This window comes from Pezoporus flaviventris, unplaced genomic scaffold (genome assembly GCF_033815535.1).
Source record: "Pezoporus flaviventris isolate CSIRO_AGI_PZ_B2104156 unplaced genomic scaffold, CSIRO_AGI_Pfla_v1 ptg000063l, whole genome shotgun sequence".
NCBI classification, from domain to species: Eukaryota; Metazoa; Chordata; class Aves; order Psittaciformes; family Psittacidae; genus Pezoporus; species Pezoporus flaviventris.
Genome location: NW_026892611.1, coordinates 11,001,786 through 11,013,934, shown reverse-complemented (window position 1 = coordinate 11,013,934; position 12,149 = coordinate 11,001,786). Strand labels below are relative to the sequence as shown.

The 12,149-nt window shown below is 54.1% G+C and overlaps 1 protein-coding gene across 1 annotated transcript; it reads left to right on the top strand.

Moving 5' to 3' along the window:
* Positions 1 to 5,544: 5,544 nt before the first annotated feature.
* Positions 5,545 to 9,758, top strand: LOC133278183 (coiled-coil domain-containing protein 183-like). Its single transcript, XM_061470710.1, has 12 exons — positions 5,545 to 5,649; positions 6,024 to 6,185; positions 6,309 to 6,413; positions 6,593 to 6,715; positions 7,101 to 7,229; positions 7,370 to 7,430; positions 7,511 to 7,611; positions 7,898 to 8,127; positions 8,449 to 8,608; positions 8,749 to 8,868; positions 9,117 to 9,213; positions 9,649 to 9,758. Exons 1-12 carry the CDS (start codon positions 5,545 to 5,547, stop codon positions 9,756 to 9,758), a joined length of 1,503 nt encoding a protein of 500 aa, XP_061326694.1.
* The last annotated feature ends 2,391 nt before the right edge of the window (positions 9,759 to 12,149 follow it).

Sequence of the window (12,149 nt, the reverse complement as noted above, 5' to 3'; positions counted from 1 at the left end):
CTGGGGACACAGGCACAGCAGAGGCAGCCCCACAGACCCTCCCCAGCCCGCTCCTCTCCGCTCTCTCCTCCAGACGATTTTGATATCCCTGACAACCACAGTGGCCTTGTCCTCACCAGAGAAGCCATCAAGAAGCAAGGGCTGGACTTGATCGAAAGCAAGAAGAAAAGCAAGAGGAAGTAGCCGTTGCTCCCCGAGACCTGGGGATGCCCCAGAGCACCCGTTGTGCACTTTTGCCTCCTGTTAATAGAGGAGATGTTTTTCATTCCATCGGATGCGCTTGGTGGGCTTTGTGTGACTGCAGGTGTGGGGATTCTATTGCCAAAACGTAGCACAAGCTGTGGTTTTGAAAGGAAGCTCCAGAAGGAGCATGATGTGCCAGTGACCACGTGGAATGGAGCGTCCCAGAACCAAGAGCCCAACAGGTACTTTCTTCTGCAATCACACTGCAGAAGACAACCCACCCATCTCCTGCCCCTGTCCTGTTCTCATGTGCTTACCGCAGCCAGGGGGGTGAGCTGAACTTCTAGGAACTACATCATAGATAGCCTGCATAGAAGAGCCAAAATTAAAACACCCAATGCCTCCTCCCACAACAGTGTGCCAGGACAAAAAGCTCTTGCTGGGCATCACCTACACATGGTGAGCACCAGATAAGCCCCACCGACACGCCAACCTGCCCTTTCTTAGCCACCCAAAACTCCATCCCTCCACATGGAAGGGAACCAAGGAAAAGCTAGGGTGGAATGTGGGCATTGGCAGCAGCAGAATGGGAGGAAGCCCTGGGGTGGTGAGGCAGCAGGAGGCCTGTGCGAGAGGACCGCCGCTCCCCGGGGCTGAGGGACTGAGGAGCAGTGGGTCTGGACCCCAGCTGGGCACACTGTCCCCCCCACCACAGTGGGGCGGTCATTGGCATCCATGAGGAATGGCTCAGGGAGATCCGAGAGGAGCCCAGATGTAAGCGGCGAGGAGAAGCAGACAGGCCAACCCAATACGGGTGATAAGCAACTTCTAGTTTATTTGTGACGCAGTTCACACATATATAGGAGTGGTATTCAGCCACTCCTTCTTGGCATAACAGTATTGGTTAGCCCCCACAGCTTCCTCCACATTCTCCTCCCAGGTCCGGTCTCCGGCCACCTGTGGGGGCCACCCCCTGCCTTGCTTGCACGGTCCTCCAGAACTCTATGGTCCTGCTCTTAAGAGTCATTCTGCAACAATTCCCCCCTTTTTCTTTGTGCAAGCAAGGCATTATGGGTTATTCTGTTCACCTGTTTTATCACACAACTATAAACAAGCCTAATAGCTACGATGATTAACCTAACAAGGATACATAAGTGCAATACTTTTAAACAGTGTTTGACTCAACCTGTAATGCCCCGTGAAGACAACCATCTAGTTATTCTTAGGATATTGCTCATTTCCTATTGCTGGGTAAGCTGAGCCAGGGTTCTCAGCTGTGCGTACATCGAATTAGCATAATCAGAGACTCATACAACACATTCCATCAAACTCTTCACATCCATGTCCCTGTTCCAACAACAAAAGGTTCTGCAGTGTTGCATGTCTTACAGAGTCAACATTAAAACAAATCAGGAATTGCCTTCGATGTAGAATTGTCTGCTTAGCAACTCAGCAACCCAGTCTGCTTAGTTGAGCTGAAGCACTTACAGTGATTTGGCATATTATGATTGGATCCATGTTTTGAAGACCCTCAGTGACTAACATATAATCGGTTAAACACAGGTGTGAGAACTCAACCCTGAAAGCTTGCCAACAGTCCACAGTTCTCATTAGCTTGGTGAATTCCAGCCTCTTATCTTGCTTGCTTAAGCTTCCTCGGGCCTCCCACGGCCCCGCGGTATCTTTCAGGACCATTCAAAGTTTATGTACCAATTACCCATTCTCCTGTGAGAACACTGTCTCCACATCTTCCCCCTTTTGTTTTCTCCAGTAACGAGTCGCTACTACAGCAAGGCATACATAAATTTACATTAGCAGAGTAACTATTACAGGGTGCAGCAGCATGTCGAAGATGCTGATGGCAGTGAAGGACTAGCCAAAGAAATTTCTTACCAGTGGAATTCTCCCCCCCCTTAATTTGTTCCATCACCTCCTTTATAACACTACCATTGTATTAAAATTTTTCTAGCTTTTGCCTTAGCATTTTCTAGCAGCTACTGCAAATTTCCATACTCTAACATCTCTTTTACAAGTGACAAATCTATACAATACAAGGTGCAGTTTCTTATTAGCAACTAGCTAGTAAATACAGGTGGTTTTATACACAAAATCACAACCTCTAATAATAACTACTTTACAAGTACACATATTCAGGATGTTACTTTTCAGTTGCCCCCAAGTGATGTTTTGCAGTCATTCGTTTTTCTCTTCCTCTATCTCAGTCTGCTTGGGGTATTCACGGTCAGCTCCTGTAGCTGAGGCATCAGGTTTATCCATTCGTCTGTCCAGCTCATGGCAAGGCTTGACAAACTTTGCAGGCAGTCACCATGGACCTGTAGGCAGGAGGACACAAATATACCCCCTCCCCCAGGTTATCAGTTCTTCAGTTCTTGAGAAGTAGACAGGTTAGACAGGTTAAGTGCAGCATCATTACTCTCTCTCTCTCCCCCTCTTTTCTTTTCTTTTTTTTTTTTTTTTTTTAGTCCCTGCAAAAGCCATCATTACTCCCACTACAGTCCCACGTACAGAACGTGGCACAAGGACCCTGTGGAGACTAACAGCAAACCAGCTCCGAGAAGGAGAAGCATCATTGCAGTGAGAGGTGGCAGGCTCAACCTTAGCGGGGGTCCCCGCAGAGGCTCCGCCTCCCCCACATCGTATGAGGCTTGGGCTTTTATACCGACCAAAATGCACACTCGTTCCGACACAGGTGGCCAGCCTGTGCTGGAACAAGTGGCTAGCAGTATCTACAGAGGTCTCCAAGGGTTGATAGAAACCTGGACATACTTATATTTACCAACTTCTAGTACATGAGTATCACAGAGAAACTGTATGGGCTCTCCCTGTCAATTGCAAGAAAAAATCATAACATATACAGCTTGAGTATAAGAGGATTTTAACGCATACGTGGTCACCGTTTGTCAGGCCTCCTTAACTATTTTGAGATCAAGAGCTTCCCACTCTTTAGCCCCCTGCTGTGTAGTAAACACAGGATATGCCAAGATGCCCATTGCAGAAAATTCCCCAGTAATGTTCACCTCTTTGGTTACCCATTGTTACAACAGAGCGTCTCCAGGGCCAGTAAGTCTGAGCAGACCGACCCGGGAGATGAAGAGTCAGGGTCTGGAAGCAGAGGATATAAATCTGGCTCGGATTCAGGGGATTCGGGGGCTGATCCTGCGCCGAACTCGGGGTCTCCGTTGCTCGCAGCTGTGTCTTTCTTATCAGATGTCTCTCGTTCGGTATGTGGCCATCTGCAGACCTGGCTCCTCCGTGACTGAGTTAAAAATCTTTTCACTCTGGGGCATAGTGGGCTGGAGAGGCTCGCGGTTCCTTTAAATCTCCCGCTCGCGCATGATCCCTATTTTCTACTGCGTGCTTCAAAATGGCGCCGCAATCGGTCCGGCGCCGAGGCACCGCCCTCTTTCTTTCGGATTCCTCGACTTTTATCATGCGTGTACCTTCTAATATACTTTCTCTGTCCTTTTCAAAGTCCCTGCTTTCGGAACTGGGGTGGTGGGGGAGCAGGGGGTTACACCTCCTCCGCGGCACCTTCTGATGGAGGGGGAGAAAAGGGGGGGGGGAAACCCTGTGCTCCCGCGAGTTGGGGTGGGGGGGAACGAGTTGTAATCTTCCCCCGGTTTCAGCCGACCGGGGACGTCTGTTCCTAGTTTCTCCGTTGCTACCGCAGCAGTTTTCTTTTCTGCCTTGTATCTTTTTATACAGTTCATTACTTCCCTCCGTGGTTTACCGAGTTTCTTTGCCTTTTTATAATCATTAAGCACTGAGTCAAATAGTTCATCACCAAACTTTTGCCACTCACTCTCCTCAAATATTGTATTAGGATCTGCAAAAAAAATCTCTTAGCCTTCCCTACAGCCACTAGACCTGCTAGCTGCTTTAGAGTCTCAGGCTCAATTCCCCGCTTTTCTAAAAAGCACTGTAAAAAGTTAAGGGCTCAGTTCCCCGCTGCCGTTGTCGAAGCCGAGTTTTGCTGAGGGACAGTGAAACGGAGATTCATGAACCACTTTATCCGATTTAAAATGCTTTCTCTTGCCCCCAATGTAATCTACGTGTTTAAATTTTGCCTCGGAAAGGTTAGGGGCGTAATTCCTGTATTTGGCACGTGGACGTGGCCTCCGTGTGGAGATCTCTACATGCATGGCCAGACTGGGGAGATTCCTTGGGTGTACAAACCCTTCCCTGCTTGTCTTTCAAGCGACCACTTCTTCATGCAGGCTTGATGAAGCACTAGAGATAATCGTGTCGGAATTTAGCTTGTCACTGGCTATTAGCGCTAACATGCCATTTATAAATCTGCAAAGGAGATGCTGAGTAAGAGCCTCAGAGGGTATTTCTTAACCCCCTTAGCACAACAGGATGGCTGTAGGTAAAAGACCCCGCATTACAGAAGCTTGATCTCGGCTGAAGTACAAGCTTAGTGCTGGGAAGGCCATTTCCTCCAAAGTCTTTTTCTGCAGCTCTCTGGTAGTGGGATCTTGATGGTATTGACCAACAAACAAGTGTACGTGCTTGCATTTCGTGTCCCGTTTGTAGGTGAGCAAGAGCATACGGTGAGCATCCGAATAAATAATCAGTATTGAGAGCTGGTTGGTTCTTGCCCGTGTCAACAGGAGCGTAACTCCCTGCGCGGCTGTTTCCTGACCAATGAGCTGACCTTTCCAAAGGGACATGTCCAGGCAGCAAGAGGCTGCTCTTGCTCCGTTGCTGTGGTTACGGCCCGGCAACAGTTCCCAGGGCGTAGGGAGCTCAGCTCCATGTTGTGGTTACAGCCCTGCGACAATTATGAGGACGTAGGTTGCTCAGCTCCGTTGGCTTGGCCACAGCTCTGTGACCCTTGCAGCGGGCAGTAGAACTGCAGTGGCTGCTGCGTACACAGCGGGGCTGGAGAGCCGAGGCAGGAGCAGCGGCATCATGCTGGGCCAGAAGACGAACCTCAGCAAGCGCATCCGTGAGATGCGTGCCAGCATAGCCTTGCAAGGTGCTGCCCCGTTGGCTTTGCGTTATGGGCTGGGCCAAGTAGGGGGCTTTTGGTCCCCGCATCATCCTGCATGGTACCAACAGCTCCTCAATGTCCTGCAGGGCAAGCAAGGAACTTGTACAGCAAGCCACAGGAAGAGAAGTTCACGCAGAACGTGGAGCGGCTGCCCCAGCTGCGAGAGGCGGTGCAGGAGGATATCTATGTCCTGGGCCTTGCCCGCAAGGTACCGGCAGGTCCCATTTGCTGCCTCCGTGACTGTGACTCTGCTGGACGTGCAGAGCTAGCTTCTCCACTGGTCCTGTCCAGGAGCAGGGAGTGCAGGGCAGCAGGAGGCTGGGACCATCCCCAGGCTGGCAGTGATGTGTTCTCTGCCCTTCTTCTGCCCACAGCATGAGCTCACCATCGCTGAGGCTTGCGGAGCGGAGCAGCCCTTGGGCATTGCTTTGGCCAGTAAGCCGTTGGAGGTAATAGCAGAGTCCAGCGGGGCCAGGCTGCTGGCAGTGGGCTGGGGTTCAGGGGATGCTCAGAAGGAGCGGTTGGAGGGAACAGGCAGCTGGTGCCAGCACCAGGACAGCCCCGCAGGGCTGGTGCAGTGAGACACGGGGCGTCCATGAGCGGTCCCGTGGGACCCTTTGCACTGCAGGACCCATCAGTGTCCTCCCCTAGCTCCCTGAGCAGGTCCTTTGCCCCAGCAGAGCTCCTGTCCCGCCAAGGGAGCGAGCAGGTCCCAGCATCCCCAGCTCTACCTTGGCAATGAGTTTTGCAGGCAGGACCCCTTCTCCCGTGGGCGCCCAGCGAGCCCTGCCTCCAGCCTGGCAAATGCTCACATCCCATGCAGGTGGCCCGGGAGAAGCTCCGGGCTGAAGTCTGTCGCCAGGTGAACACATGCAACATGCTGCTGTACCAGGTGGAGCAGCGGAGCCGGGCCAAGGAGCGGCTGCAGAGGCGGCTGCAGCAGCTGCAGGATGTCCAGAGGGCCGAAAAGCAGCAGCAGGCACAGGTGCCAGGGCCCCTCCCTGGGGTGGCAGCACCCGTGGGGGGTTTCAGTCAACCCTGCCCCCCTGGGTGGGCACTGGTCTCAGTAGATGGGCTCACCCCTTGTCTCCAACCTTCTCTGCCCCAGGTGGTTCGTACCCTGGAGGGCAACATAGAGAAGATGCAAACAAAAGTCCGCGCTGGGCAGAAGGTGACTGCCCTGTACGTGGCGGTGCGGGATGCCCTGAGGAAGGTGAGCTCATCCTCACCGTGCCGTTGTCTCACCCGCTCCCCCTGCAAAGGCACTGAAGGGCCCAAGGGGCTGTGCTGGTGGGACACCCTCCTGCAGGAGGTCCTCCTGCTCCCCTCCACCTTCTGTCCCAGCACAGGGCACCCCTGGGACTCAGTGGGCTCTGGCTCCCCGTGTCCCAGGAGCTGGCCCACCTGCCTCTGCACCTGGACCTCCTGAGTGAGACGGCCGAGCTGCAGCATAGGGAGGTGGAGGACATGGAGCTCATGGCCTCGCGTGGGCTCAGAGCTGCTCGTGGAGCCGAGGTGAGACCATCGTCCAGGGCACCTCAGGGTGCTTTCCTGCCCTCCAGAGCCCACACATGGCACCAGACGGCCGTGCTGCTGAGTCTTCCTTCCTTCAAGAAAAAGCAAGACTGAGCTTGGCTTCCCCGCAGCACCCAGATGCCTCCATAGCTCCTCCTGTGTCTGGCTCTTGGGCCGGGCTGCCCTGAGCTGGGGACAGCTGCCTGAAGCCCTGGCCACGGGGAAGGTGGCGTTCTCCATTCTCTAGCTGGCCTTGCTCACTTTCCTTCCCAGGCTGTTTACAGGGGGTAGGGGGTGGCATTTTTGATGCTGGCCATGCCAGGCTTAGAAGCTCACAGAGGTCCGCTGGAGCTTTGGGAGCCACTTCTCTTCTGCTCTGCTCCAGGAGCGCATGGTCAGGACGAAAACCCAGGTCCTTGCAGAGAGGGAGCTCAGGCTCCGCACCCAGGCTGCTCAGAAAGAGCCCAGAGACGGAGGCTGGCTCAAGGAAGCAAAAGAAAGGGCTCTGAAAACGGTGAGCTGGGGGACCCCGGCACATTCAGGGTTGCCGGCATAGGGCGGGCATCAGTGCCCAGCCTGCCATGGGTGAGGGGCTGCAGGGCCAGCTCCCCCAGGGTGCCAGCAGCTCAGGGGTGACGATGAACATCCTTGCAGCAAGCCAAGCATGACCTCAGCAGGGACTTCCTGAGCCTGCCCGCAGAGGACCCAGTGGTGGGTGAGTGCCTGTCAGGGTGCAGGGGGGGGATGCAGGCGCAGCCGCAGGCATCCTTCCCTGCCACAACCTTTCCACCGCAGCTGCCAAACTGGAGGCCACCAAGTACCAGCTGCAGCGGGAGGCCTACGTGAGGGAGAAGATAGAGGAGGCCAAGGATGTGGTGCAGTGCTCCCGCCTCTGGGTGAGGTGAAAAGCCATCTCTGGTAGAAGCTGGGGCTGCTCCAGCCCCAGGGAGCTGAGCCTTGTCTGCTCACCTTGTTCCATGGCAGGGTTATCTGCTCTCCTCTGTCCCCAGAGCCCCCCAGGGCCCCTCTTGTACAGGCAGGGCTGGAACTGCTTTGCTCCACGCCATGAACTTGCAGTGCTTCCTGTGGTTCCTGGTGCAGAAACCTCCCCAGGAGCACGGCCCAGATCCTGTACCCTGCAGGAGTGCCCTGGGCTGAGTCCCTGTGCTCTCCCCCGGCCAGGACATCCCCATCAGGCTCCAGGCACAGCAGAAGTCCCTGCTGGAAATGGAGCAGTACCTCACAAGGTGCAAGGAGAAGAAGCAGGAGCTGGAGAAGGCAGTGAAGGAGCTGGAGATGCAGCGCGATGAGCTGAAGTTTCGCCGGCCCCCAGACACAAGCAGGTGCTGCTGGCCTCCGGACACTCATGCCAAAGGGGCCGGCACCCTTAGGGGCAGGGGGACACGTGCATGGCAGGTGTCCCAAGAGGGCAGCCCTTCCTTTGTCACCCTGCGGCTGCCCACCCCTCCCGCACTGGGAGGCTTTCTGAGCAGAGTGCTGCCCCAGCTCTGGTGCTGGCAGAGCACGCAAAGCTCCTGCGCTGGCAGCAGGAGGAGCCTTGCTCCTTGCCTGGCATGGGAAGTGGGAGCAGCAGCAGCGTGGGGTTGAGTTGCAGGCAGCATCTCTGCTCTGCGCTTGGGGGCAGGGGAGAAGCTGGGCAGCAGCTTTTGCAACAGCTTTGGGGTGTCTGCACCCCTGTGCCGTTGTATGGATGTGACCGTGGTTGGCTCCAGGGGGCTGGTGGAGGAGCTGAGGACGAGGCTGCAGCGGGAAGAGGCTCGGCTGGAACAGGGGCGAGCCCAGCTGCTGAGGAGCCAGGAGACGCTGCTGGACTTTGAAAACGCACTTGACAACCTCTTCGTCCGGCTGCGGGGCATCACCGTGCCTGGCCAGGTACCCGCCCAACGCTGGGCTGAGCAGAGCCCAGGCTCTGCTTGGTGCTGCAACGGCACCGTGTGGTGACACTTGGTGCAGCGACCATCACCCCAAGGGGCTCGTTCTCCCCACCAAGGCTGTTCCCTCTCTGACTCCAGGAGCATCCTGTCAAGGCCATGGCAGTGGACGAGAAGCTCCGGCAGTGTGAGCAGAAGCTGCAGTACCTGGTGCAGCGGGTGGCTGACCTGCCCCCCTCCAGCCACAGCGAGGATGATGAGGTGCACGGCGGCTCCATCCCTGCTGCGCTCTTTGGGGACCCGCACAGGCTTTCCCGGGTGGCCCGTGCCAAGCCATCCTCCCAGCTGGAGGATGGAGGTGCTCGAGGGAAGAGCCACGGAGCAGCTCAGGCCCAGGTGGCCCCGGGCTCTGTGGGGTGTTCCCTACCAGGGGCACATGGAGCTTGGGCACCCCTTTGCTTGTAACACCCGCCTCCCCTTCAGCTATGAACACAGCCTCTCTTTCACAGACTTTTGTGAAGGTCAGGCAGCTGCTGGAGGAAACCCTCATGGCCGATCCACGGAACCGGAAGGTTTCCTTGGAGGACACGGGCGTGGGGCTCCAAGGTAGGAAAGGGGACACATCCCACGGCAACTGCCCCAGCCAGCCCCTGCCTCCTGGCATTTCTGGCTGTCCTTGCCCATCTCCCACTGTCCCAGCAGAGCCCAACCCAGGAGTTGCTGCAGGCGTTGGGGCTGACCGCGCTTGGCTCCAGGCCTTTGAGCATAGTGCTGGTTTTCTGTGTGCATGTGGGAGACTGGAGGCAGATGGTGGCTTGGGGAGCGTAGAAGCACCACAGGAGCAAGGGGGGATGCTGTGGTGCAAGCGGGGAGAGCCTCGTCTTCAGAACCACTTGGCTGTGAATCTTCTTCACAGCCAGGGCTTGGCTCTGCCAGTGGCCTCCTCCTATGGGAGCTGCCGGCTCCTCCTGGGGACACAGGCACAGCAGAGGCAGCCCCACAGACCCTCCCCAGCCCGCTCCTCTCCGCTCTCTCCTCCAGACGATTTTGATATCCCTGACAACCACAGTGGCCTTGTCCTCACCAGAGAAGCCATCAAGAAGCAAGGGCTGGACTTGATCGAAAGCAAGAAGAAAAGCAAGAGGAAGTAGCCGTTGCTCCCCGAGACCTGGGGATGCCCCAGAGCACCCGTTGTGCACTTTTGCCTCCTGTTAATAGAGGAGATGTTTTTCATTCCATCGGATGCGCTTGGTGGGCTTTGTGTGACTGCAGGTGTGGGGATTCTATTGCCAAAACGTAGCACAAGCTGTGGTTTTGAAAGGAAGCTCCAGAAGGAGCATGATGTGCCAGTGACCACGTGGAATGGAGCGTCCCAGAACCAAGAGCCCAACAGGTACTTTCTTCTGCAATCACACTGCAGAAGACAACCCACCCATCTCCTGCCCCTGTCCTGTTCTCATGTGCTTACCGCAGCCAGGGGGGTGAGCTGAACTTCTAGGAACTACATCATAGATAGCCTGCATAGAAGAGCCAAAATTAAAACACCCAATGCCTCCTCCCACAACAGTGTGCCAGGACAAAAAGCTCTTGCTGGGCATCACCTACACATGGTGAGCACCAGATAAGCCCCACCGACACGCCAACCTGCCCTTTCTTAGCCACCCAAAACTCCATCCCTCCACATGGAAGGGAACCAAGGAAAAGCTAGGGTGGAATGTGGGCATTGGCAGCAGCAGAATGGGAGGAAGCCCTGGGGTGGTGAGGCAGCAGGAGGCCTGTGCGAGAGGACCGCCGCTCCCCGGGGCTGAGGGACTGAGGAGCAGTGGGTCTGGACCCCAGCTGGGCACACTGTCCCCCCCACCACAGTGGGGCGGTCATTGGCATCCATGAGGAATGGCTCAGGGAGATCCGAGAGGAGCCCAGATGTAAGCGGCGAGGAGAAGCAGACAGGCCAACCCAATACGGGTGATAAGCAACTTCTAGTTTATTTGTGACGCAGTTCACACATATATAGGAGTGGTATTCAGCCACTCCTTCTTGGCATAACAGTATTGGTTAGCCCCCACAGCTTCCTCCACATTCTCCTCCCAGGTCCGGTCTCCGGCCACCTGTGGGGGCCACCCCCTGCCTTGCTTGCACAGTCCTCCAGAACTCTATGGTCCTGCTCTTAAGAGTCATTCTGCAACAATTCCCCCCTTTTTCTTTGTGCAAGCAAGGCATTATGGGTTATTCTGTTCACCTGTTTTATCACACAACTATAAACAAGCCTAATAGCTACGATGATTAACCTAACAAGGATACATAAGTGCAATACTTTTAAACAGTGTTTGACTCAACCTGTAATGCCCCGTGAAGACAACCATCTAGTTATTCTTAGGATATTGCTCATTTCCTATTGCTGGGTAAGCTGAGCCAGGGTTCTCAGCTGTGCGTACATCGAATTAGCATAATCAGAGACTCATACAACACATTCCATCAAACTCTTCACATCCATGTCCCTGTTCCAACAACAAAAGGTTCTGCAGTGTTGCATGTCTTACAGAGTCAACATTAAAACAAATCAGGAATTGCCTTCGATGTAGAATTGTCTGCTTAGCAACTCAGCAACCCAGTCTGCTTAGTTGAGCTGAAGCACTTACAGTGATTTGGCATATTATGATTGGATCCATGTTTTGAAGACCCTCAGTGACTAACATATAATCGGTTAAACACAGGTGTGAGAACTCAACCCTGAAAGCTTGCCAACAGTCCACAGTTCTCATTAGCTTGGTGAATTCCAGCCTCTTATCTTGCTTGCTTAAGCTTCCTCGGGCCTCCCACGGCCCCGCGGTATCTTTCAGGACCATTCAAAGTTTATGTACCAATTACCCATTCTCCTGTGAGAACACTGTCTCCACATCTTCCCCCTTTTGTTTTCTCCAGTAACGAGTCGCTACTACAGCAAGGCATACATAAATTTACATTAGCAGAGTAACTATTACAGGGTGCAGCAGCATGTCGAAGATGCTGATGGCAGTGAAGGACTAGCCAAAGAAATTTCTTACCAGTGGAATTCTCCCCCCCCTTAATTTGTTCCATCACCTCCTTTATAACACTACCATTGTATTAAAATTTTTCTAGCTTTTGCCTTAGCATTTTCTAGCAGCTACTGCAAATTTCCATACTCTAACATCTCTTTTACAAGTGACAAATCTATACAATACAAGGTGCAGTTTCTTATTAGCAACTAGCTAGTAAATACAGGTGGTTTTATACACAAAATCACAACCTCTAATAATAACTACTTTACAAGTACACATATTCAGGATGTTACTTTTCAGTTGCCCCCAAGTGATGTTTTGCAGTCATTCGTTTTTCTCTTCCTCTATCTCAGTCTGCTTGGGGTATTCACGGTCAGCTCCTGTAGCTGAGGCATCAGGTTTATCCATTCGTCTGTCCAGCTCATGGCAAGGCTTGACAAACTTTGCAGGCAGTCACCATGGACCTGTAGGCAGGAGGACACAAATATACCCCCTCCCCCAGGTTATCAGTTCTTCAGTTCT

Excerpts from the sequence above, each read along its gene's own strand:
- LOC133278183 (XM_061470710.1), top strand. The coding sequence starts at position 5,545 with ATGTGTTCTCTGCCCTTCTTCTGCCCACAGCATGAGCTCACCATCGCT. Across the intron at positions 5,650-6,023 it reads TGGCCAGTAAGCCGTTGGAG|GTGGCCCGGGAGAAGCTCCG; the intron begins GTAATAGCAGAG and ends CATCCCATGCAG. Across the intron at positions 8,609-8,748 it reads GCATCACCGTGCCTGGCCAG|GAGCATCCTGTCAAGGCCAT; the intron begins GTACCCGCCCAA and ends CTCTGACTCCAG.